General features: G+C 36.2%; 2 protein-coding genes across 6 annotated transcripts in view; both read left to right on the top strand.

Annotated features, from left to right (window-relative positions):
* osbpl3b (oxysterol binding protein-like 3b) overlaps nucleotides 1-27,741 on the top strand; it is a 120,821-nt gene that overhangs the window by 55,250 nt on the left and 37,830 nt on the right. For 2 of the 5 annotated variants that reach the window (XM_067402094.1, XM_067402132.1), the window contains exons 2-8: nucleotides 13,502-13,733; nucleotides 21,439-21,555; nucleotides 22,068-22,121; nucleotides 23,056-23,169; nucleotides 25,432-25,596; nucleotides 26,895-27,006; nucleotides 27,090-27,193. In XM_067402094.1, the coding sequence (XP_067258195.1) occupies nucleotides 13,638-13,733; nucleotides 21,439-21,555; nucleotides 22,068-22,121; nucleotides 23,056-23,169; nucleotides 25,432-25,596; nucleotides 26,895-27,006; nucleotides 27,090-27,193 (762 nt within the window). In that variant the 5' untranslated portion in view covers nucleotides 13,502-13,637. Of the gene's footprint in view, nucleotides 1-8,645; nucleotides 8,789-8,915; nucleotides 9,048-9,233; nucleotides 9,330-11,845; nucleotides 13,393-13,501; nucleotides 13,734-21,438; nucleotides 21,556-22,067; nucleotides 22,122-23,055; nucleotides 23,170-25,431; nucleotides 25,597-26,894; nucleotides 27,007-27,089; nucleotides 27,194-27,741 lie in introns of those variants that run through there. The other 3 variants (XM_067402103.1, XM_067402122.1, XM_067402113.1) reach the window with 3 other exon arrangements.
* Nucleotides 1,176-8,641, top strand: LOC137029109 (histone-lysine N-methyltransferase set-1-like). Its single transcript, XM_067398634.1, has 8 exons — nucleotides 1,176-1,231; nucleotides 2,127-2,239; nucleotides 4,038-4,200; nucleotides 4,946-5,138; nucleotides 5,238-5,306; nucleotides 5,502-5,600; nucleotides 8,294-8,422; nucleotides 8,573-8,641. Exons 1-8 carry the CDS (start codon nucleotides 1,176-1,178, stop codon nucleotides 8,639-8,641), a joined length of 891 nt encoding a protein of 296 aa, XP_067254735.1.

Genomic DNA, 27,741 nt, shown 5'->3' with positions numbered 1-27,741 from the left:
ATCCAGTCTAGAGTGACGTGTTCATACTGTTGAAATGTACGCCATACAGATAAAGTGCAGTCTTGTGTATTTTCAATCACTGACATCAAAATCGTATCCATATTACTTCTGAAAATACTGTCAGAGTGTCTTTGTGAACAATGATACAAGGACTTGTCATTTTGATGACACTGATATAAGGATTATGAGCTGGTTACAGGCTATTGCATGTAATCCATTGTGTGCTGTTATTTGTATGAACTGTTTTAAGAAATGCACATACTGGTTTACATCTTAAGGATGCATATGAATGAGAATATATAATAGGAGAGCAGTTACAGCAAACATTGTTTTATATTTAGAGAGAGAGAGAGAGCAGTTACAGTGTTTAGTATAAAAAGTGTTTAAAAGAATCATGACTCAAGCTGGGACGTTTACATGTTTGTTTACAGATTTATTTTGTTCATACTTTGATTTTAAAAGGCACTGGATGTGAAACCCCTGCTCCCCTAACACTAACCCTAACCCTAACCCTAGCCCTAGCTGAGAGCTGCAGACAGTGACACTGAGTGACTCGCCGCCCTTCCCCCACCGGCTTCTGATCGCGCGGGTCTCCCGCCCATCCCCCACAGCAGCAGCGCAGCAGCTTGAGTGCAGAGTGAGATGAGCTCTGAGGAGAGATCACGAGTGCTGCTCAAATGATGGAATAATCTGTCGTGGCTATGCGTTTTTAAAGCACTTTTACAAGATCTAGCAGCTTTTCCTTCCTTTATATTTAATATAAAATACCATAAATTAAAAAAAAAAAATTGAAAGAAAATGCTGTTAATAAAGTGCACGTTAAAGTTTATTTTAGAGCCTCGAAATAATCCACACATCTCCCTGATTTTAACTCAAACATTTGATTAAACAGAATTAGTAAAAATTAAGATATGTTCCAAAGAGATCGTTTAAAAGTGATCATGTGCTCTGTCCATTAGAAAGACGTACGCCTCCGTTTTTATTTTATTTTTTATTTTTTTATTTAAGTTTGAAGAACCAGTACTGTGAATAAATCAAACAAAGATCTAGGTGTTTGCCAAAATATTTATTAGGTCAAATAAATGTAGTCACAATTTCAACGTGAAATCCAAATACGTAACTACGTCATGCACGCACGTCAGCTGTGGATGTGTTTTCCCGGGAAATGCAATCACATGGCATTGCTTGACGCGAAAAAAGACGACAACCCCCATCAATGGACGCTGGAGAGGTGAGATCAAGTGTTGTCCCGAAAATGCATGATAACTAAAATACACTGTGAAATATGAAAGTTAGTAAGATGTATGTTTACTTTAGTGGTTAAATTATTTTCTGTTAATGTTTTATTTCTCGATTGTATTTGAGTTTGATTCTCATTTGATTTTTTTTTTGCAATAAGGAAAAAAACAGTTTATTGCTTATTTGTAGGCATTGATCAGCAAATATAATTTTGTTATATTTCATATAATATCTCTTTAGATTCTACAATTTAATCAGTGGTAGCCTGTTTTTCTCATTTTTTGTAAAATGTCAACAGTATGTATTGTAATTTGAAATAATTAATTTTCATTTTTTATTATTTGATGTCATTTTTAATTTTATGTAATACATTATTTACACTTTTTTTTTTTTTTAGTGGAACACAAAAGTATCCATGTTTTTTTATTTATCTTCACAGAGCTTTTTTGCACAATGACAGTACATAGACACTTTATAGTATTTTTTATTCTGTGTGTCAAGCTCCAAAGCAGACAAAATAGTCCATATGAATCTATCAGGTTACTGACTGAAAATCTGTAGCTTTTAAATTAATATGAATATGGATTGACATCAATCATCTGGTCACAATGGTTTTTGGCATCAATGATATTGCTGTTTTTTTTAATCTAAATGCCTGTTTCAGACTGGTCACATGTGCTGTCATTGCATAGAGCTCTGTATTACATTTAAAAATAAACTTTAGTGTTCCACAGAAAAACACAACACAGGTTTGTACAATTTTAGTACAGGATTAGTACAATAATTATGTACATTTTTGGGTGAACAATTCCAGTAAGATCAAAAAGATTTTTAAAATGCTTATTTAATCCATTCACCTTATATTTCTTTTTATTTCTTTTTTCCAGAAATAATGCTGAAAAGCAAAGGCGTAAAACACCTCTGCAGGATGCAGAGGATCACATGACCCGTAGAGCTGATAAGCCTGGGCTTCAAGAGCAGTTCATCAGCAAATATAAAGGCAAGTATTTATGACTAACCAGATACACGAATGGTTTGGTCTTGATGTCATTAATGCAGAATAACCTGCTTTACAAATAAAGTCTTGTAGTTTAAAGGGTTAGTTCACTCAAAATTGAAGTTTCTGTCATTAATTACTCACCCTCATGTTGTTCCACACCTGTAAGACCTTCATTCATCTTCAGAACACAAATTAAGATATTTTTGATAAAATCTGATGGCTCGGTGAGACCTCTAAAGCTACTAAAGACATATTTAAAACAGTCATGTGACTACAGTGGTTCAACCTTAATGTTATGAAGTGATGAGAATATTTTTTTGTGCACAGAAAAACAAAATAACCACTTTATTCAATAATATCTAGTGATGGGTGATTTTGGGCACACAAAAGTATTGAACTGCTGTAGTCACATGATCTGTTTTAAATATGTCTTTAGTAGCTTTCTGAACACTGAAAAAGGAAATGATTTTGCTCTCAATGCAGGCCTCACTGAGCCATTGAATTTGATCAAAAATATCTTAATTTGTGTTCTGAAGATGAATGAAGGTCTTACGGGTGTGAAACGACATGAGGGAGAGTAATTAATGACAGAAATTCATTTTTGGGTGAACTGAACTTTTAGGTGGTTATTGGTTTGTATGTAAACCAGGACAATGGATCATTTTTATAATAGGGTTAGTTCAAATAATGTCATTTATTACTCACCCTCATGCCGTTCCATACCCGTTAGACCTTCAATAAGGTGATTATTTTTTTTGCAGCTATCAGTATATCGTTGTGCATGATCATGTACATGATCAATGTTTTTTTAATTTTTTTTTTTTATTATTGGGTTTTGGTTAAATTCCTGAAGTAAGGGCTGCTTTTTCACTTTTTTTTTTCTAAGACACAATATACATCAGTAATACCCTCTTGTGATTTAAAAAAAAAAAAAAAAGCTTTTACTTTAAAGGCAGTTGCTAACAAGTGTCTAAATGGGAGACAGAGGTTTGTCTGGGACATTAAAAATCGTCACCTGAACAGATAAAGTCATCTACTCACTAGTCACTTTCACAGCCTCGTTGTGTTTAGAGGTAGATTTAGGGATGTACACTGTACACAACCATTCAAACATACATTATAAGAATGCAAAACATTATACTTATTACACAGGGAGATGGATTTTTAAAGTTTTACAGTTCCTGGAGGCACATTTATCAACAACAACAAAAAAACTCTTTATCTAAAGCCAAAAACCATCCATAAACATCCATACACCACAAAGACAAACTATCCAGAAGCGATGCATGTTAAACACAGAATTTTCTTTTAAAAATAATATAACAAAAACATGTTCTAGATGATTTCTTGAAGCTTAATCATGAGGACGATGAAGTTTTGCAACTGTGGTGTATTAATAGGCAAACTTAAGCTTAGTTTCTGCAGCAATACAAAAGCCAGTTAAAACAACATATAGGGTTTTAGTTGAGGGAACCAGGGGTGTGTGAACTACCGGATCACCTGCAAAAATACGTCATCGCTGCAGCACTCTATTCTAAACTATATAAAGCCAAGATAATATTGCTTATGTATGAAAGAGTATAAAAATTTTAACTATATAATTTTAAGACTTTAAAGTATAATGTAATGTATAAAAAGCACAGCATACTTAGAAATTTGCCTGGCTATTGACTATTTTCATTCAGTAATTTCCCTTTTACATATAATGTACATCATATGGCAGAGAACTTTAAGTAATGATCAAAATGATAGTTGACTTTTAATAAACTGCTGAATCTAATGCATTTCTCCTCTTCAGGGCGTGGAGTTTTCACCACTAGAGCTTTTTTCAGAGGTGATTTTGCTCTTGAATACAGAGGTGAACTTCTGAGTTCAGAAGAGAGTCTTGACCGAGCTGAACACTACACTGAGGCCGAGAACGCGTTCCTGTTTGAGTTTCAGTGGTGTGGCAGAAATTGGTGGTGAGTACAGACCTGTTGGATTGATGTAGTAGAGGCACTATATTGTATCGCAAACCTGCAAGATTTAATTCTAGCGGGTTTGCTGTCTCGTGTTTTTTAATTGACTTGCTTTAAATGACCATCACATGCAACTTGAAAAAGAAATGCCTCTATCGTGGTCAGTAGACGAGGTGGCAGCACAACTGTAATGATCAGACTATAATCCCAATCACTTTGAAGCGGTACTAACTGCAGTGGAAGAACAAACCGAGCCGAGTTGAGTCGTACCGCACAGTGAGAAAGTGCCATAAAAGAGCAATGGCACCAGGGTTCGTTTTAATCTAAACAAACATACCAAGTGTGAACACACCCTTAATACTTAAAATCAACCATGAACTGACTTGAAGGGTGCTGAGTGCAGTTTCTTTGAGTCATCAATATTCGTTTTTAACCGTATTCCCAAAAGAGAACAAAATGGTGAATGTTAGATGCATTTGTCTGCTGAGAGGATGTTGCCATACACTGTCCGATAGATCCGTGGTTCTCAGACCCTCCTCTCTGCAGATTCTGTTTGTCTCCTTAACCTGACACACTCGGTTGAGTTCATAGAGCTGTGTCCTGATGATCAGCTGATGGTCTGAATCGGGTAGATTAAAAACGAGACATACAACTTATGCAGAGCGGTGGGTTTCCACTTAAAAATAACTCTACTTGTCTAGCATATATAAGATTACAAGTATTGAGTAATAATTTTATGTCTTTATAGCATAGATGCATCTAAAGAAGACGGTTCCTTGGGAAGACTTGTAAATGACGAACACAGAAATCCTACTTGCAAAATGAGAACCCTTGAAGTGAGCAGGAAACCTCACCTGTGTCTCTTTGCTGTGCGAGACATTCTACCAGGGGAAGAAATCACTTTCAATCACGGATACTCAGATTGGCCATGGCGAGTCAAGGTACTATCAAGAAAATGATAGAAAGATTGATCAGTAATTCAGGATAATCTTTTACTATCTGATTAGTTACCATGTGATTGTGGTCTCATATTTCTCAAGCCTTTGAATCAAGCATCAACTGAATCCTCTGATAAAAAGCCATCCATCAGTTTGGGTCCGCAGAGATCGGTAAGTCCACTTTAAAACATCTGTATCATTATTCTATATTATTGACTCTTTTGTGAGTAGTGTGTCTGGGTGTTAACAGAAGGAAAGGAGTGATAGATAAAGTTACTGTAGGACAGCTAGAGTAATTACTAGTTTTTCTGTTCTATACAAACATTTCTGATTTTTATATTCACTGGTTCCTTTTCTGGCATCCAGCCTCATTGTGCTGCTCCTGTTTCTTCACCTGGATTGGACGAGGTGAACAGCAGTGGTCCACATAAGCAGTCAGGCAAAGCAAGAACATCAAGAAAAACGGTAACTATCTCATAATGCAGCAACTATTAGATGATTTCTGGGAAAAACTGTTGATATTTGAAATCGACACCCAAACAACCACACCCTCCCCTTCATTGCTCCGCCCCCAAAATACTGAACACCCTATTCAACACAGGCAACTACTAACAGCTGATGCACAGGTGTTCAACTAGAAAAGATCTTTATCGCTGGCAGACCATGGGATGCATTAGAAGGTTTGTTTTTAGTTGATTGTAGGTGCGTGTCCACTTCATCCAGCACACTTTGTGTAAACGCTCCAAATGGTACAAAATAATATTCTGTCAGAATTGTAAAAAGTTAAATTGGTTCCTTCCCGGTCTGGAAGGAACCACTGCGGAGAAGCACAGTATCTGTGTGACTCGTCATAGACATAAACAGAGAGAAGTAGCTCCAGCTACAGTGTTCTTTAGACACATGCAGTTCTGTTTATTAACCGCTCAAGCACCAAAAGTTATGGAATGTAAATGTAGCGCCTTACTACCCACCTCTGCTAGTTACCTAGTTATTGTCACAATTTTATTTTCAATATTGTTAATGTACATTTTATGTTTGTTTAAAAGGTTAGTTCAAATAATGTCATTAATTACTCACCCTCATGCCGTTCCACACCTGTAAGACCTTCATTCATCTTCAGAACACAAATTAAGATATTTTTAATTAAATCTGATGGCTCAGTGAGGCCTCTATTCAAAGCAATGACATTTCCTCTCTCAAGAACCATAAAGGTACTAAAAACAAATTTAAATCAGTTCATGTGAGTACAGTGATTCAACCCTAATATTATAAAGTGACGAGAATATTTTTGTGCACCAAAAAAACAAAATAACGACTTTTCAACAATATAGTGATGGGCCGATTTCAAAACACTGCTTTGGAGCTTTATGAATGGGTTGTTTGCACATGACGTCACAGCAGCAGCGCGAATGAGTCTGGAGGGCAGGGAGTGATGTTTCTATATAGGAATCCTATCAAAAACTCAAAAGGTTTTGCATTGTTTATAGTTGCTCAAATCGTTAAAATCGAGAACCCAGAAGGTGTTTATATCGTTTACATAACTTATACCGTTTTTTATAACTTTTCATTTTTTAACGTTAAAAGTTGTCGCCTTTTTATAGCGTTTTGCATCTGCTGATACTGAAATTAATATGGATACTTACCTTTTGTTTTTGACTCGGTTAAATATTAACATTCTACATGCTATCGTTTGCAGGGAGGAGAAGATATTTTATCCTATTTAATTATAATTGGGTGTTTTCCCTTCAGTTTTGTAGAATTGTTTACAATGTTGATCTGGTTACCACGAGAATAGTGTCACGCGCTGCTGCTTTCAGCCGTCGTATGGTAGAAAATGTCCAAATAAAATAAATATTTAACAAGCTGACAGAAGATGATGCATTTCTTTGTTGGAAGCGTGTAAATGTAACTAGTTTTAATGTTATTTTTGTAAATATTCACTTTCCCCATAAGGAGAATCGGAGGGTCACGATCAGGGGACGGACACCGACACGCTGTATTTTTGTATTTATTTCAACAAATGACCAAAATCAAACCCATAGAAGCTTGTGAACAGTTTTGAAGTGGCTGTGTGCAAGTTACAATCATTCACAAGCGAGTGATCATACTCGCAAACATAATGTTAATTAATTATTGCACAAAAACCAAATACAAAACTCAAAAAGTATGTTTGTTTTTTTAGTTTTTTTTTAAGTGAAAGGCAGTGGGTTTATTTAGTCACATTATTACATTTGCTAAAAGTCATCTTTCCTCACCTTCTCAACCAAGGCGAAAATTGTATTACCGTCCATTTTTTTTTTCCCCGAACGATACTGTGAGTTCCTATTACAATTCTCGATTCAGCATAAATGACCAACAATGGCGACATTTTTCACAATCAAAAAATTAAAATACTGCACTTGACTTCACTAGCAGAAAGGCAGCGCGATATAAACAAACCAGACTAGAACTGAACGCGGCGTGACGGCAGCTTCACATTCTCTATATCTGCCTCCGCGATGGCAATCAAGTCTTTCAATTCAGTGGAAAAGTCTCTCCTCTTCATAACACAAGGATCGCCAACATATGTTGTGATTTTCTGTTTAAACCTTTCTAAACCAGCACAGAAAGGACTTTTTCTCCATCTTTTCCATTCTAATTTTCACTGCTTGCCCTCCACCGGAATTTTGCGCTTCACCAGAACCACGTGATTGCAAACAACCTATTGAATCAGTGACTCGGAGCGCCAAAGTCATATGATTTCAACAGTTTAGCCGTTTGATAGGAGAGCCGAGTCACTGATTTGATTTGTGAAGCTCCGAAGCAGTGTTTTGAAATCGGCCCATCACTATATTGTCGAAGTCGTTATTTTGTTTGTTTGGCGCACAAAAAGTATTCTCGTTGCTTTATAATATTAAAGTAGAACTACTGAACTCACATGAACTGATATAAATATGTTTTTTAGTACATTAATGGATCTTGAAAGAGGAAATGTTATTGCTTTGAATAGAGGCCTCACTGAGCCATCGGATTTAATCTAAAATATCTTAATTTGTGTTCTGAAGATGAACAAAGGTCTTACGGGTGTGGAACGACATGAGGGTGAGTAATTATTGACAATATTTTCATTTTTGGGTGAACTAACCCTTTATGCTAAATACTTCTTTATATATCCACAGAAGCGGTTTCAATCAAGACTGGCAAAATTAAGAAAACATCATGAAGATTGCTATGAATGTTTTAACAGGGCAGAAATTGAAAATGAATGCAATACGATTGCTAAACAGCTATCACAAAAAGATTGTTTGGTGAGTAATATGTCAACATCATCACAATACTCTGTGATCAACACCTCAGTCCATTAACAGCTAATTATTTTAATATTAATTAATAGTTTCCTTAGTTCTTTTGCTTGTAGACCTTGTTTTTATTCAAATTATATTTTCAAACTGTTACAGTCATCCTTAGTCACGTCCACAACTGATGCATCCTCTTCATCACCACCTGTGCTGTGTCCACCTCTGTGATGACCTCATCACCGTCACCGTATTACCGGTTACCAGAGGGGACACTGCAGTTGGCAAAAATGAGTAAAGTCCTAATGGCCATGGAGAAAGGAACACTGTCTGACTTCAAAGGAAAGAAACTTGACAACATTGAAATTGACCCAAATGGTATGAGTATACTTGAATGGTCTGTGTGTGTCTGTGCTGTATATATTTGCAAAAACTGTACATTATCATATGTTACAGATGCTAAGTATAATCAATAAACTGTTGATTTTTTTTATCAATTGTTTAGAGCAACTTGAGGCTCAAGGTGATTCCATGTCAAGTGATGAGGAGGATTACAGTGACGTATCTCAGACAACAGCACCAGCAGAGACTGATCCACCTGTTCAATCTGATCAATCTGTTTCACAAGAGGATCAAGGTAAGAAAAATCTCTAAACTACACACACAATAATCATCAAATAACCATAAATTAGCTCCAAGCAGCAATAGCCATCCAAAGGCTTTTCAAAATTCCAGAAAAATCTACACATTAGGACATATGTATGATTTGGTCATACTCACTGATTTAGTTGTTATGAGAATTACATTTTTAATTATTCCATAGGTTCTTCAAATGCTCCAAAAAAGAAATGGGAGGACAATGAGGTAAAAGCAGTAGAGAGACACATGATGGAGTTCATCAAGACATGCAAATTTCCTGGTAAGCAAGACTGTGAAAGATGCATTCACGCAGAGCCAGAAGCTTTGAAGCAGCGAACATGGACTGGTGTGAAAAATTATGTGCGGAACAGGATCACGACTCTTAAAAGAAAGGGTGGTTTGTGAGGAGGCACAAACACAAAAACACTTCAGTGCCTTTTATAACTTCTTTACTTTAAAAAAAAAAAAAAAAAAAATAAATAAATAAATAAATATATATATATATATATATATATATAAAAAAATATAATAATACTGTAAAAATATAATATGATGTGGAAAGTGTTAAAAGTATTATTTGTGTGAAGAGAGTGGCTCAACTAGTGACCAGCTCATTGAAAATGCTGTACATTAAAGTTGTTAGCAGAAGACTGTACTGCGATGTTGCATAAACTAATCAAAAATACTTTTCTTTAATCTGTACCATTTATCCCAAGTAAAATAATCCCATATTAGCTCTTATAAATATATTTTACATCAAGAAAGACAGAGTATAAGAACGCTAATGAAGAAAGAATAGTTCATTTTCAATTAGGGCTGGGCGATATATCGTATGCGATTGTCACGCGCATTTCGTCAGTAAAGCCGGTTCCCTGATTACCACTAAATCGCCATCACCTGCTTTCAAATGGAGCGGCATTTAATAGGCAGAGCCGTAGGATCACTGACAAGCTACGCAATATCGCGTTCATTATTGCAGATGAATCGCCTTCGATAATGAAGGCGATATTGCGTAGCTTGTCAGTGATCTACGGCTCTGTCTATTAAATGGCGCTCCATTTGAAAGCAGGTGATGGCGATTTAGTGGTAATCAGGGAACCGGCTTTACTGACGAAATGCACGTGACAATCGCATACGATATATCGCCCAGCCCTATTTTCAATGTTCCGTTTTCATTGTTGAGGTAAAGGGGATAAGGGGGAGGAGCGAATGTAAAGGTGAAAAGAGGGAGGAGCGAATGTAAAGGGGATGAAAAGAGGGAGGAGTGAATGTAAAGGTTGTGAAAAGAGGGAGGAGCGAATGTAAAGGTTGTGAAAAGAGGGAGGAGCGAATGAAAAGGTGAAAAGAGGGAGGAGCGAATGTAAAGGGGATGAAAAGAGGGAGGAGTGAATGTAAAGGTTGTGAAAAGAGGGAGGAGCGAATGTAAAGGTTGTGAAAAGAGGGAGGAGCGAATGTAAAGGGGATGAAAAGAGGGAGGAGTGAATGTAAAGGTTGTGAAAAGAGGGAGGAGCGAATGTAAAGGTTGTGGAAAAGAGGGAGGAGCGAATGTAAAGGGGATGAAAAGAGGGAGTAGCGGAATGTAAGGGTTGTGGGAAAAGAGGGAGGAGCGAATGTAAAGGGGATGAAAAGAGGGAGGAGTGAATGTAAAGGTTGTGAAAAGAGGGAGGAGCGAATGTAAAGGGGATGAAAAGAGGGAGTGAATGTAAAGGTTGTGGAAAAGAGGGAGGAGCGAATGTAAAGGGGATGAAAAGAGGGAGTGAATGTAAAGGTTGTGGAAAAGAGGGAGGAGCGAATGTAAAGGGGATGAAAAGAGGGAGGAGCGAATGTAAAGGGGATGAAAAGAGCGAGTGAATGTAAAGGGAAGGAGGAGGGTGAAGGTAAAGGAGGAAGTTAGAGAGAATTTAAAGACTGATGAATGGAGGAAGTACGGAAGCCTCCAAGTTAGTGCCAGTTTTGCATTTGCATCGTTGTCCTTTGTAAATTGTTTTTTTTTCCTAATCTTTTTGAATTTCTGTTATTCTCCACAATGTGTTGATATTGTTAATATTAAAGACTCATTTAATCAGTTTGTCTCACTAGAGTCCCCAAAGAGTCATTTTATCGGAGTGTGTGTATCACTAGAGTCCCCAAAGAGTCATTTTATCGGATTGTGTGTATCACTAGAGTCCCCAAAGAGTCATTTTATGGGATTGTGTGTATCACTAGAGTCCCCAAAGAGTCATTTTATCGGATTGTGTGTATCACTAGAGTCCCCAAAGAGTCATTTTATGGGATTGTGTGTATCACTAGAGTCCCCAAAGAGTCATTTTATCGGATTTTGTGTATCACTAGAGTCCCCAAAGAGTCATTTTATCGGATTGTGTGTATCACTAGAGTCCCCAAAGAGTCATTTTATGGGATTGTGTGTATCACTAGAGTCCCCAAAGAGTCATTTTATCGGATTGTGTGTATCACTAGAGTCCTCAAAGAGTCATTTTATCGGAGTGTGTGTATCACTAGAGTCCCCAAAGAGTCATTTTATCGGAGTGTGTGTATGACTAGAGTCCCCAAAGAGTCATTTTATCGGAGTGTGTGTATCACTAGAGTCCCCAAAGAGTCATTTTATCGGAGTGTGTGTATCACTAGAGTCCCCAAAGAGTCATTTTATCGGAGTGTGTGTATGACTAGAGTCCCCAAAGAGTCATTTTATCGGAGTGTGTGTATGACTAGAGTCCTCAAAGAGTCATTTTATCGGATTTTGTGTATCACTAGAGTCCCCAAAGAGTCATTTTATCGGAGTGTGTGTATGACTAGAGTCCTCAAAGAGTCATTTTATCGGAGTGTGTGTATCACTAGAGTCCCCAAAGAGTCATTTTATCGGAGTGTGTGTATCACTATTTTTATTCATATAGTTTTTTGACTATTATTACATTTTGCAGAAAACATGCCTAATGTCTTAAGGCCCCAGTGAGTAGCCAGAGATGACTCTGGTGAGGAAAACTTCTTAAGATGTTTTTGGGGTAATGATTATTTGCAGTCAATACTAAATAAACTAGAGGGATGCAGGCAGTGGTCAGGGAAGTGTTCTCTGCCTTGAAGTCAAGACAACTTTATTTCTAAAGTGTGTTATACTATACAGTTAACTTCAAAACACCTTAAAATAACTGTTGCAAATTGTAACAATTGACATGACTTATATTTGAGTTGTAAAACAGTTCTGCAGAAGACAATAATGTCATTATTCAGCTTAATTCAGTTCATCTTTTGTTCTCTGATAGTCAATACAGTCGAATCAATAATATTTCTGAATGTTAATTGTCATTTCCCAACTGAGCAATCCAAAGGCACTCGATCTCAAGCTGCAAATCAAATGAAAATGTATGCTACCCATTTTCAGTGCTCTTGAAGAAGTTAAAAAGCCCAGTTTAGTCTCTCACACTAGTTTCTCTGCTCTAGCTTGATTCCAGTACCCAGTATTGAAACTTTGAATTGTAATATTACACTTCTGTGTCTTCTTAGGATAAATAACTTACAAAATTACAAGTTACAACAAAGTCCTGAAAGTGTACCTTAACCAGAGTCTGTGTATCTCCACAGTCCTCAAAGGATGACTAGATCAGAGTTTGTGTATGTCCCCAAATTGGACATATAAAATACTGTCCCCAATGTGAAGGTAAAGTGTCAGGTCTTTAAGGAAGTGTTTTATTGATAAAATCAAGTGATATCTGTAATAAGGGCTTCTCCAGAAGCGCAGTGATGTCTTTCTTTAGTCTCTAGACCCTTCAGAAAGGGTAGTCCCTAAAGGTAGGGTATCCAGTCATACGTCCTCACATTGTAGTTAAGTAGGTATGTGTGTGTGTGTGTGTGTGTGTGTGTGTGTGTGTTTGACTTATACACCACACCCTGTAACCTACTCCATTATTTGACACTAGGTACAGGTGCTGTAACACGAGTATGCATATGGTGCTGTCGTGACACAAGACTTCAAACAAACCCAGACACAAGCAAGAGGATATTTGCATTTTGTTCTCCATTCATGTGAGAACCACACTGAGAGGAAGACAGAGCAGTTTGGACGAGATGAGACAGGGAAGGAAGGACGATTACTACAGCGATCATTGACGTCTGTTTCTGCTATAAATGAAGCACAGATTCAGTCAGTGTGTGTTCAGTGTAGCCCCCACACTTTCATAACTCTGTAATCATAATTCAAAGAAGCTGAGTGAGTAGGAGACGATCTGTGGACGACATCTATAGTATGTTTCACACTGGCATCTTTCCTCAGCACAACCCTCAGATTGTGTATCACGCTGACCAAGCCTTTATGCTTTCAGATAATTCTGCTATTTGATATCCTGTGGTGGGTGAGTGGTGTTCATTACCTGTACAGATGAAAGCCTGACATCATGTTGAGGTTGCCTTTCTCATACATCTCCTGATCGACCCTTTCTTTCTCTCTTCGTCTGTCCACAGGCTCAAAGCTTTGGAAGAACAAGCAAATGGAGACCCACAACTGCTGAGCTATCGGTTCTCCCTCCCTCTTTTCCTCTCCTCCAGTTCCTCCTCTTCCTCTTCTTTTTTACGTTCTCCATCTCACTGAGAGGACGAGATGAGTTCAGAGGAGAAAAGTTCCACCATGTCCCAGAAGATCTCCTCTCCATCTCACAGCAATAGCAGTTCCTCCTCCAAACATGACAGCAGACAGGTGAGTTTGTGTGTGATTTGACAATTAATAAGCTACATTGGTATCTAAGTCATCCTGTACCTTTGGATGGATGAGAAACCTCAAATCATTTAGCATGTTTTGGAGAGGTGTTGTATTGCTTTTCTAAGCTATCAGAGAATGATTTTCACCTGATGGATGATAAAACGACCAAATCAGAAAAAAACTGAAATATATAAGTTTAGTATAACAGCACAAAGCAATCAAAAAGTCTAACTAGCGCTATCAAATACAAATGAGGTGAGGATGAACAAGACAGACTTCCAGCTGTTTTGTATTAGTGTGTATGAGATCAATTAAGACAGTGTTGATATTCCAGGTTTAATAGTCCTGCTTATACTGTAAATAGGTAGTTGGCGTGAAATACTTTTGGGAAATTGACATCCTGTGGTGTGACATGAAATGCGTCATTTAAAATTCTTTTTAGATGATGGTTTCTGACTCTTTTATAGTAAAAAGCATGAAAGCCTGCACATGTTTATTGGAAAACAATTTTTTTTACATGTTTTTATTCAGAGTTCAGTACATAAAAAATGCACAGTGCAAAGACAAAACATTTTTGAAATCACATCATCATGAGTGTCTACCATTCTTTTATAATTGTTATGCGTGTATTTATATGCCTTTGTAGTAACTGAGAGAATACATGAAATATTAAATATTAATTTGCCACACCACAGGACTATTAAAAAATGAATTTTGAAAGAAAAAGGGTAATTAACATCAATAGTTAAAGGGATAGTTCACCCAAAAATGAAAATTATCCCATGATTTACTCACCCTCAAGCCATCCAAGTTGTATATGACTTTCTTCTTTCAGTCAAACACAGTCAAAGTTATATTAAAAATATCCTGGCTCTTCCAAGCTTTATAATGGGAGTGAATGGTACCATTTTTTTGAAGCTCAAAAAAGCGCATTCATCCATCATAAAAGTAATCCATACGGCTCTAGAGGGTTAATAAATGCCTTCTGAAGTGAAGCGGTGAGTTTTTGTAAGTAAAATATTCATTATTATAACTTATTATAACTATAAACTGTAATCACTATCAAACATTCACGAGAGAGTCAAGTTCCGGTGTATAACGTAGGGTAAGTGTAGCGTGAGCTTAGATGAGAGTAGACGTCTCTCATGATTCAAACAAATATACTCAAGCTCCTCTGACATTTCTCTTTAAAAATGATCTTTTTCAACTTCTAATTCATGACCGGTGTTTTGTTTTGCTCTATCCTCTGCGCGTCTGCGTTTGTCAGTACATCATGTGTCTTGTTACAGGTCACTCTTTGACCAGAACTAAACTCGTTTACGGCCAGATATTATATTTTATAAAGTTATAAATAGGGGTGTAACGATACATCGATATGGATCGATGCATCGATCAAACGTTTAACGATACGATGCATCGATGCCACATTTATAATGTCGATATGAGGTACCTTTATTTTGACACCCTCCACAACCTCACGTGACGTCCGCATTTCCGCTAAAGTGTGCATTTTCGTTTTCTCACCATACAGTCTGCTTGCGTGTCAGATTGCGAATGCGATGGAGCAACAAAGCGGTTGTAGCAGCGAAAAGACAGATGCAGAAAAGTTTGTGCCTGCTGTAGGATGCAAAGCATTGGTTTGGAAACATTTTGTATTTCTGAAAGCAGATGGGCAGGCAAAGAAATCCCACATTATTTGTAATCTTTGCCAGTTCCAGTTGAAATACTCGGGAAATACTACAAACTATTTTTACTATAAATACTATTTTTATTTATTTATTTTTTGTAAATGTCCCAATTGGGATAGAGGGTGTGTAATAATAATAATAATAAAAAAGAGATTAATAAAAAAGTTCATGTTATCAATTTTGGTTGTGGTTATGAGTTAATAAAAGTATAACTCGTTGTATAAACCTGGCACATAATATCTAAATATCGATAAATCGATCGATATAGCCCTGAATCTAATCGAATCGTAATCGTTTCGTGGAATTTTTTGAGGTATCGGCAAATATCGTATCGCTGGCTGACAAAATCGATATCATATCGTATCGTGATGAACTGTCCGATTTACACCCCTAGTTATAAATTTGGATATTTTTCTTACAAAACCACATTGCTTCGCTTCAGAAGGCCTTTAATTATTAACCGCCTTGAGCAGCATGGATTACTTTTGGATGGATGAATGCATTTTTTTGGGCTTCTTTCCCATTATAAAACTTTTAATATAACTCTGTGATTGGCTTGAAGAAGAAAGACATGTACATCTAGGATGGCTTGAGGGTAAGTAAATTATGGGATCATTTTCATTTTTGAGTGAACTGTCTCTTTAAAGGCCAGAACACACCAAGCCGACGCCGACGAACTAGTGGAGACTAAAGCAGACTGCGGGGTTGGATCACGTCGTCAGCGTCTGTGTCCAAAGTTGCCCTCATACACCAAACCGACGCTAAACAGCCGACGGCCAAGCAGCACATCAGTTCTGCGCCTGCGTGAGATGAAATGCCTTTCAGAAACAGCAGGCGGTAGTAGCTGAGCAGCCAATCAGAATGATCAGATGGCCCGACGGACCGACGAGCTCCAACGCCGATTCGAAATGTTTCGAATCGGCCGAAAAAAGGCAGACGAGGACCAACTTCAGCCGACGGTGCAGAACACACTCAGAAAACTTAGTCGGCCGACGAAGAAAAACTGCCCGACGGCCGACCGTCAGCTTGGCGTGTTCCTGCCTTAAGGAAATTGAGACATGACCAGCAAACTCTTGATGGTGCAGAATGATTCTGTCTCGGCATGTAATCTGCTAGCAATCACATTGATTACTTTATGGCACAAGCTGATTGGTCTCAGATATATCTGCAACCCAATGAGCTTGCTTGCTCAACATTTAAATAGACTGGTTCAGAGTTTTCTGTAAGCCGGTTCATTAGTATGCTCTCAGAGTTCCTCTGATAACTTCCACCTCCCCCAGCGCCACCTGTCTAGATCTGCTATATGGGTAATTTTATGTATGTATATTTGTGCAGCTGCTGCACATCTGTGAATGTATTGACAGAAGCAAGTCTTTGTACTTGCTCTGCAGCAGCAGAAGCATGCTTAGCAGATCTAGTCCTTTAAGACCAGATAAAATGACATTGTCATAATCATTAACATGTTAAAACTGAGGGTCGTCATGACTGAAATATATTTACCCTTATACATTTATATGAAAGTATTTATAATCATTTAAATTTGAACCTAAAATCTTGATAGAAATAAAAATTGTCAAGAAATAAAAATTGCATGCATACATGCATCAACTGCACAAACATTAGCTTTTAGTTAGATATGATATAGCAGATATGAGAATCTATAATAAAACAGCTATGGTTTGTTCTTAATGCCTGATGTTCTGTTTAGCATCATGTAACTTTTCTTGATACTTTTCGTGATTTAAAAAGATATTGAACAAAACCATATGAATAATTGACATTGCTCAAAATGAGTTCTTTTTTGTAGTTTTCTGAAAGCAAATGAAAACTTGATGGACATGACAGATGAAAGCAGAAAGCAATGGACTGGACAAAATTTTTTTGGACTTTGTCCAAAAATTTCTCAGCTATTCTTTTTTGATTTATCTTCTTCAGTCTCATTACCCACTGTTCTGAAACACAGTATTAATCTGTCTTCTCTCAGTCAGAGGACTCTGTGGGAAATATGAATATCACTGATCTATGAAATGAGCCTTGAGCGCCAGATAAATAAAAAAAACTCAGCAGCCCTTTTTTTTTTTTTTTCATTTATTTCAATCCCAAAACACTTCCTGATACTTTGATGTGAATGAATTAGTGGTAAACTAATCATCTTCTGTGGAAATGAAGGATAAATACAGCAGGATTCAAAAGTGCTCCCAGACTTTTGGACACCGTTGCGTGTCTTTAATCACACTTTGTTCATGCAGGTTTATTTATATTGTGTATAGACTTAATATATCTGTGTGCATACAGTATGTACACCTGCATGTGTGTGCGTTCATATGCTTTGAGCTCCGGAGGGCGGATGGGTGTCCTTCTCCCCAGATGAACACGCTGACCTGATTATGAGGCTGTAATCTCTAATCTCATCATTTGGTAGCATTATAAAGCTCATTACTCCTTCTAAGCGGAGATATGTTTCACTGTTCGGGTGGCAGACGTTACTCTCAATACCAACATCATGGAATTATGTTGTGTAGAGTTTGAACTACTGCAAGGGGGTTGAAATCCCAGCAGATGATCTGATGCCCTCATTAACAGAAGTATCTATCAAATAAATACTTCCTGAGAGTGCTGTTTTTAGTGCTGTATATACTTTGTGTCACAACATGGGGAACAACAGACATTTTTCCCATGTGGGAAAAAAGCACACTAAAGAATATATTATTTATATATAAAACATTATTTCTGTAATAAGTACTCTTTTTAAAAGTATGCTAAAGTGTACTTCTTTTTCACCAGGGTGATCAGCTGGGCTCTTTCACTGTCATAACTCCCTTGAAGGTTGTGTTTGCTCTTTGATTTGAAATATTGTGTAAGAGCCGTTGGTTTCATTAGTCTCACTCTGTGGTTCTTAATGCATGTTTGGGTTTTGTCCTTGGCAATATAGAAATGTCTCTTTGAATGTTGTCCTTGATGTAGTGAATTGCTGAGATTGTGTTTGGGCAGTGCAGCTCTTGCCTTGAGGAAGAGACAGAGTTTGCTGAAGAGGGAGAATGGAGACCCACATTTATGTCCCGTCTGTCAGGGCTCTAAATAATAGAGAGAATATCTCTCTTCTCTAATTCCCACCTGATTGCTACCAGTGTATGCACATAAATTTGTTATACAGTGCCCTCCACTAATATTGGCACCCTTGGTAAATATGAGCAAAGGTGGCTGTGAAAATAAATCTGCATTGTTTATCCTTTTGATCTTTCATTAAAAAAAATCACAAAATTCTAACCTTCCATCGAAGTAAAACAATTGAAAGTGGGGAAACTCACATTATAAAAAAAATGTTTTTCTCCAATACATGTTGGCCATAATTATTGGCACCCCTAGAAATAGTAAAATTATATTTTACCCCTAGTAAAATATCTCTGAAGTATATTCCCATTCATATTTAAAATTTTTTTTAGCACAACAGGGTGACTAGGAGCATGACATTGTCCAGCCATGACTTCCTGTTCCACAGGAGTATAAACATGAGGAATCATGAAAGGCCAAATTCCCTTAATCGTTCATCACAATGAGTAAAACCAAAGAATATAGTTCTGATTTGCAGCAAAAGATTGTTGAGCTTCACAAAATAAAAGGGGCTGTAAGAAAAAAGTTAAAGGATTAATCCACTTTTAAATAAAATTTTCCTGATAATTTACTCACCCCCATGTCATCCAAGATGTTCATGTCTTTCTTTCTTAAGTCAAAAAGAAATTAAGGTTTTTGATGAAAACATTCCAGGATTTTTCTCCTTATAGTGGACTTCAATGGCCTCCAGACAGTTGAAAGTCAAAATTACAGTTTCAGTGCAGCTTCAAAGGACTTTAAACGATACCAGACGAGGAATAAGGGTCTTATCTAGCATTTAAAAAATAAAAAATACAATTGTATATGCTTTTATAAACACAAATTATCGTCTTGCACGTGCTTCCACTTTCCGCATTCATCAAAAAGCTTACACTGTATGTACTATGCCTTCCCTATTCAACTTACGGAACGAGCGCGGTGCCAGTTTCATTTTTATCCGTGAGTAGAATAGGGAAGACGTAGGACATACGGTCTTATCTATCGAAACAATCGGTAATTTTCGAAAAAAATACAACTGTATATGCTTTATAAACACAAATGATCACCTTGCACGTGCTTCCTCCAAAACCACACTTTTGTGGTGACTTACTTACGAAAAAAAAAACGGAACTGGCGCCGCATTTGTTCCGTAAGTAGAATAGGGAAGGCGTAGGACATACAGCGTAAGTTCTTGAAGAATACGACAGTGCGGTTTTGGCGGAAGCACGTGCAAGGCGATCATTTGTTTATATAAAGCATATACATTTACAATTTTTAGCGAAAATGACCGATCGTTTCGCTAGATGAGACCCTTATTCCTCGTCTGGTATCGTTTAAAGTCCTTTGAAGCTGCACTGAAACTGTAATTTTAACTTTCAACCGTTTGGAGGCCATTGAAGTCCACTATAAGGAAAAAAATCCTGGAATGTTTTCATCAAAAACCTTAATTTCTTTTCGACTGAAGAAAGAAAGACATGAACATCTTGGATGACAGGGGGGTGAGTAAATTATCAGGAAAAATTTTTTTTCAATGTGAACTAGTCCTTTAATGTTCAGAAAGGCTGCATTTTTTTATCAAAAATACAATAAAACACTAATATATTGAAATAATGTTATAGTCTTTTTTACAAAAACTTTTTTTCTATTTTAATATGGTTTAAAATGTAATTTGCTCTTGTGATGGCAAAGCTGAATTTTCAGCAGCTGTTAATCCAGTCATCAGTTTCACATGATCGTTCAGAAATCATTCAAATATGCTGATTTGGTGCTCAAAAAATATTAATTTTTATTATCACAGTTGAAAACATTTGTGCTGCTTCATATTTTGGTGGAAACCGTGTTCTTCCCCCAGATTTTTTTGATGAATAGACAGTTCAAAAGAACAGCTCTTATTTGAAATTATATCTTCTGTAACAATATCACTTTTGATTAATTTAATATATCTTTGTAGAATAAATGCCAGAATTTTCAATGGTAATGTGTATATATGATTTGTGTTGGTTCTGAATTTTATCCTAAATTCAGTATTTTCTTTTTACACTGCTTTTTATTCACAAATATTTCCAGTTTGTGATCTAAAGAAATGACAGTCCTTGCATGCAGGAGCTCTAAACCTATAAATAAGTTGAATACTGGGATGAGTTGATTGATTTTATTTTTTTTTTCTGTGTTCCTAAATAAGGGGAGAAGAATCATAAGCTTGCATCAACTCCATTTTCTAGGCCTGGTGCCTTCATGACCTATTAAAACATTTTCTGTAAATTTATTATGCATCTTCATCAAAATTGGCAAATCTCTACATTATTTCACACACAAATAAGGACAGTGCGGTACGACCAAAATCATATACCTGTATGATCCTAAACCAAACCCTAATGTAACCCTTATAGTAAGTAGTTGGTTTGGTGTTTTATGTTTTTGTATTTTTGTTATTTATGGTGTTGGAATGTTGTTTTAATGGAAAGCACTTTGGCCAACTCAAGTTGTTTTTAAATGTGCTATAAAATTAAAAAATAAAATAATAAAAACGTACATGTGGTTAATTAATATTACTCAGTAAATCTGTAGTTACACTGAAACAAGGACACCTTGAAATAAAGCGTAACCCTTATTTCATATTAATGTGTCGAGGTTCTTGGCAGTCGCAAGTGATATCTTTGTCTTGAAAGACTGACTGTTTTCACATTGCATGTTTTTTCATCATTCTCATGTGTAAATAATGCAAAGCAGTCCTGCCTAATGATTGTCAAGTAATTATATTTACTGCAGTGTAAATTACATCTCTACCAGTTATGGTCAAATGTTTTATTTAATTGCCATTTTTTCATAAGATGTATTTTGATAACCCATATTTTCAAGACAACTCATATACAACTTTGTGTTTCATTGTGCAGTGTAAATATGTATTGAACTGAATTGTACAGGACACCTGGGAGATCGTCGAGGGCTTGCGTGGTGGTCTTTCCATTGTTCAAGAGCCAGAGAAGCAGGCCGGCTACATGTTGAAAAAAAGAAAATGGCCCATGAAAGGTTGGCACAAGGTATGTGTGGGAAATTGTCATGCCTCTACCAGTGTTTTGTTCAAAATATTTGGAAAAAGTGGAATAATTGGATGAATTAGTGTAAGTGCAGAAATTTTCAGCATTACATCTCAAAGTAGCTGAGTGGATTAGTGCTAACCTGTCTGAACACATTATGCTCACACTGACAGACTCTGGGTTGCTGATGAATGATCTACCTGTGCATCATTTTGTTCAATTTAAGCACACAAACACATCTTTTTTGATGCTAAAATACTTTCTCATGCTATTCAATGTGGAGATACAACCCTAAGTATGCCATTCTAAGGTTTATTTGCCTTGAAAATACACATATTCCCCTTCAAACAAAAAGAGTGTATACAAGAATAGACAGAAAAGAGGCACAGTGATATACAGCCTCTCATTCATCAAGAGTGTGTTAGCGTCCCCTGAGAGGACATTCATCATTTACCGAATAAATCTGACCCAAGTTTCTCCTCTGTCCTTTCCTCTTTGTGCTTCTTTTTTCACAGAGATTCTTCCACTTGGACAAGGGCATTTTGAAGTACGCCAAATGCCCAGCTGATGTGAGTCTAAAGGGCCTCACGTATATGAATACTGTATACACACACACTCACTCAATCCATTGAACTAAAGCACTTAGGACTTTTAGTGGTTAGTTCTCCTTCATGAAAGTCTTTACAGAGCTCCAGCAATCTTCAGATGTCTTCATCCTCCATCTTTCCATCAAAACATGTTTCCTGCTGATAAAGCCTCTACTGTGGGAATGTAAAATCAAGGTTAATTTCCTCAGGGTGTGACAGCCGATAGTTTGCAAGTGTGTACATTTAATAACAGAAACTGTTATGCCACTACCACCGTGCCGTGCTTGCCTTCCCTCACTACAATCTGCCCTCTTAAGCAGCATTATAAAGTGGAAACTTATGGCCAGGGCATTAAATTATAATGAAAGTACGTAATTAACCTGCCATATATCTTTCAGATTTTTTTAGCCTCTAAATCAAGGCCACTAGTCGAATGTGCCTGTGAGAATGGATCATTGACAATTTTACAGTACTGCAAACTCCTCACCTTTATGTGAAAAACACTGTTTTGAATGCACAATATGATGCTGAATCACTTTACTTTTTTCAAATATTTATTCCTTATAAATACTAAAAGAGATTTGTTAATGGAACAGTTAAGGAACCAAATCCATCTATTCTTCACAATTCTCACCCTTACTTTTATGTCACTAATGCAAATCTATGAAATAGCCACAGTAAGATGGGTTTACTTGGGCTATCTCACTCTATCTGTTGTATTTTTGGTGTAAAGGATGCAGTAGATTTGATTATTTATGGAAAAACAAAACCAAGAATTCAATTTGAATCTATATTCAAACCAAGAGCAACACATTTGCTCAGTAGTAATTTGAGTATGTTGCAACAGAGTAACAATGTTGTATTGATATATGAGGTAACGCTGATATTTATAGGTCAAACCTTCTGCTGTGTGCAGGTCGAAAAAGGCAAGCTCCATGGCTGCATTGATGTGGGGCTGTCCGTCATGGCCATTAAGAAGAAAGCCAAGTGCATTGATCTGGATGCTGAAGAAAACATTTATCACTTAAAGGTATCACAACAATTATAGTATTACACTGACCTCAGAATGTTCTGCGGTCACAGGAGGAGCATTAGTGGAGATTGATGCATACTGTAATTTTGCTGCAGTTTTACTGGAACATTTTACGTTATGATGGAACAGTAGATTTTTTCTTTACCCTCATATTAAAGTAGCACTAGAAGGTTATTTTGCCTTTAAAGGGGTCATGAACTGAGAAATCAAAATTCCCATGATCTTGTGACAAGTGGGCCCCGCCCACCGATTCGCGCATGTAATAGGTAAATAACTAGAGAGGCATACGCAGGTCTACCCAGAAACTAAACATTAAAGATGGCTCCAAAGACAGCAAGATGCTGTGCAGTGCCAAGTTGTGGAAAAACACAGTCTTTGCGTTGCCTTCCTTCTGATCCCAAAATTAGGAAAGAGTGGATGAACTTTGTTTTAAAGGATTAGTACACTTTCAAATAAAATTTTCCTGATAATTTACCCTATGTCATCCAGGATGTCCGTGTCCTTCTGTCTTCAGTCGAAAAGAAATTAAGGTCAATGGCCTCCAGAGGGTTGAAGGTCATAATTACAGTTTCAGTGCAGCTTCAAAGGGTTTTAAACGATACCAGACTTTGTATAGATACCATGCTTTGTATAAACAAATGATCGGCTTCCAAGTAGTTCCACCAAAACCACACTTTCGTATTCTTCAAAAAGCTTACGCTGTATGTCCTACGCCTTCCCTATTCTACTTACGGAAAAAATGGAACTGGCGCTGCATTTGTTCCGTAAGTTGAATAGGGAAGGCGTAGGACATACAGCGTAAGCTTTTTGAAGAATATGAAAGTGCGGTTTTGGCGGAAGCATTTGGAATTCAATGCAAATAAACATGTATACACAACACATTGGGTATTTATATTAATATATTAATAATAAAATGACATAGTAATAACATTGTGTACGTATTTAATTCATATATATTTCAATAATTGTATGTGTATATATATATATATATATATATATATATATATATATATATATATATATATATATATATATATATATATATATATATATATATATATATATATATATATATATATATATATATATATATATATATATATATACACTACCATTTAAAAGTTCAACATTACTATTTTACTTACTACTCTTACATTACTACCATTCAACATTTTTTTCAAACATATTTTTAATGTTTTTGAAAGAAGTCTCTTCTACTCATCAAGCCTGAATTTATTTGATAAAAAATACCTTTTTTCAGGAATCTTTGATTAATACATTTTTTAAAAAAAGCAGCATTTATTTAAATTAAATCTTTTGTAACGATATACACTACTGTTCAAAAGTTTGGGGTCAGTATTTTTTTTCTTTCTTTTTTTTGGAAGAAATTAATACTTTTTTTCAGCAAGGATGTGTTAAATTGATAAAAAGTGATAGTAAAGATTTATATTGTTAGAAAAAAATTATATTTTGAATAAATGCTGTTCTTTTTAACCTTTTATTCATCAATGAATCCTGAAAAAAGTATCACAGTTTCCAAAAAATATTAAGCAACACAACTGTTTTCAACATTGATAATAACTGAGTATCAAATCAGCATATTAGAATGAAGTTGTTGTAGATAGATAGATCATTTTTTCTCTCAATAATTTTCATTTTATGAACAATGGTGGAATAACACATTTCCCAGAATGCTTTGAGTAAATATATTATAGATTAAAATATGATATGAAGTTGCTTAATATAAAGTAAAAAATAATAAGAATACATGTCTGAATGAAAATTATTTGTTTTGTTCAGAAATTTCCTGTGTTTAATTTCTTTGAATTCCAGTATCTTCTTAAATTCTGAAATTTGTCCAACCATGTTTTTACTGATATTATCTTATAGGTTGTATAGGCTGGCATATCATGTTCAAAGCTTTTAGAAAATCATTACAGTCCCAAAACAGATTAACATTTTAAAATAAGAAAGCTTTATAAAACTCAAGAGAGAGATTGATTTTAAAATGAATTTCGGCTCCCATGTAGTGGATCCTCTTTTAAAGAGATCATTTAAGGGGCAAAATCGGTTTTATCAGCTTCTATTTGTTTTTCTCCAGTTTGAACTCTTGATCTTAGGAATAGGCAGCTAGTCCTTCAAATACGAAGTCATGAAGTCAACAGCAGCATAGCATCAAGAAAAACAGCTTCTGAATCCTGATTGAGTATAGGTTTCCTTCATCCCAAAGCTTTAACTGTGGTCTCCTTGTGCTTGCAGATCAAGTCCCAGGAGCTGTTTGATGAATGGGTCTCTAAGCTACGTCACCACAGACTTTACAGGCAGAATGAGATTGCAATGTTCCCTCATGAGAAAACACTCTTCCACCCTCATTACCCCCTCACCTCCTCCCCCACGATATCCGACAGTCAGTCCATCAGAAAGGTAATGCCATGGGACATGTAGAGGGTTTAGATGGAAAGATAATGTCAGATGAAATGACAATGACTGTGCCAGTGCTTTAACTTTGAGAGGACATTAAAGGACTATTGTACTGTAAAGTCTACAGCATTTAGAGGAAAAAAAACCCTCTCAAAAATCACTTTCCACACTAGTAAATTTATTTTGTCCACTAACAACATCCAACAGTGTAAACACATTTATCACAGTACAAGTTTTTTTCTGAAGGTAATGAAAATTAACACCATATTTCCACCACATCTCAAATAATTTATTGTGTTCAATATCATTCTGTGATGATTATGGAAATGGCATTTTTTTAATATTTTGGCATAAATTGGTTTTTGTCTTGCTCAGGCTAACTTCATAGCTAATATTAGTCCTAAATACACATAATAAAGCTGCACATTCACACTTTGGTCGCTCTATCGACATCTATTGCATGTTCGCAGCTCTTACATCAGTTACGTGCTCTTCTGCACGGATGAATCTGATGCTTAGAGGTATTCCTATGGTTACCAGTGATTACCATATCAGAGTGGATCATTATACAGTACACCAAGATCCACTGACAGTAAGAAGATTTTGCAGATAAAGTGCAGATACAGTACCAAATCTCAAGCTCAAACTTTAAAGCATTATTTTGTAGGTTTTGAACACAGATTTTATGTACTCAGTCAATAATGGAATTTCAGTCATATTTAATCAAAATATCTTTCATAATACAGCTTTAAATAATATTGTTATCCTTTTTTCCCATAATTTGACCATCACAGATGGATTGGAAATGGTGCACAATTAAAATATTCCATTCATAAGCAATATTTACAATAGTTTGGTGTGGTGGAAATGATGTCACAGCTGTGGGACAGTTGTAGTTTTTGCAAAATAAATGTAAATCAATTTCACAAAATAAATATTGAAATGGTTTATGTCATAAACATAATTTCATTTGAATGTGACCTTCATATAATAAAAAGAAAGGGAAGCCTAGCAGGCATTCAAGAGGATTTAAAACTGGAAATGTATTACAGTATATATATATATATATATATATATATATATATATATATGACATGATATATGACAATGAATTTACTTTAATTTACTTTAATGAAAATAAAATTGTTTTACTTAGCTGGAGTTATATTAATACATTTAGCTTTCTTTCTCTTTCTCTCTCTTCTCAATCATTTCCTGTCTTCTTTTCTGTCTCTATCATCTCCATATCATTTTTTCATGCTTCTCTCTCTCTCTCTCTCTCTCTCTCTCTCTCAATGTAGCGTGCCTCTCTTGCAAAGCAGTCGTCTCTCCACTCGCCTGTATCTTTTACCAGCCAGGCCAAGGTGACCGCCTGGCTCCAGTCTTCTGATGACATGGACAGGTGCACCAAAGGTACGCACATACCAATCTCACACTGAAGATGCAGTGTCTGCAGATTTTTACAACACAATGTTCTTTCTTTCTCTCTCTCTCAGAACTCTCTGTATGTGAGGCTCAGCTCCTGGAACTTAATCACTTGTTAAGAAGTATGGAGGTGTTACACCGCACCTACTCCGCCCCAGCCATCAACGCTCTGCAGGTTACATGTCATTCACACACAAATTTATAATATTTTTTGTTTTTATTTTTTTTTGTTAACATAATTACACAAGTCATATATCAGAATTTGTTCTTGGTTAGATTAAGTGTTTTACATATCAAACAAAAGTAAAGATGTTTTTGGTGAAGTGGTATTATTTTATATTTTTTAAAGTGCCCCATTATGTGCGATATATAGTGTGAACAGCTGTTTATGAATGTAAAAGAACTGCAAAGTTTCAAAGATCAAAGTGCACTTTAAATAAAGTTATTGTCTCCCAAAAGAAAGAACCGATTCTCAACTGCCTGAAATGAGTCTTACTTCCTGCATAAACCTATATGTAAGTTTGTAAGACAAATTTGCATAATGCCACCTGATGGTCTTCATTGGCTGCCTGTCAACATCATCTGCATCATCATTTTGCCCTGCACTCAAACACTGTAGTTGTAGCTGAGGCCTGGAAGAGTTTGGTTTGTGTTGTCGAGATGTTGAGAAGACGCTGTTTTCTGCGCTATGAAAGCAAATCCACTTTGCATGCACTTCTAAAG

This window comes from Chanodichthys erythropterus, chromosome 2, assembly GCF_024489055.1.
Source record: "Chanodichthys erythropterus isolate Z2021 chromosome 2, ASM2448905v1, whole genome shotgun sequence".
Lineage (NCBI taxonomy): Eukaryota > Metazoa > Chordata > Actinopteri > Cypriniformes > Xenocyprididae > Chanodichthys > Chanodichthys erythropterus.
The sequence above is the reverse complement of the archived record's forward strand: the minus strand, read 5'-3'. Positions and strand labels throughout refer to the sequence as shown.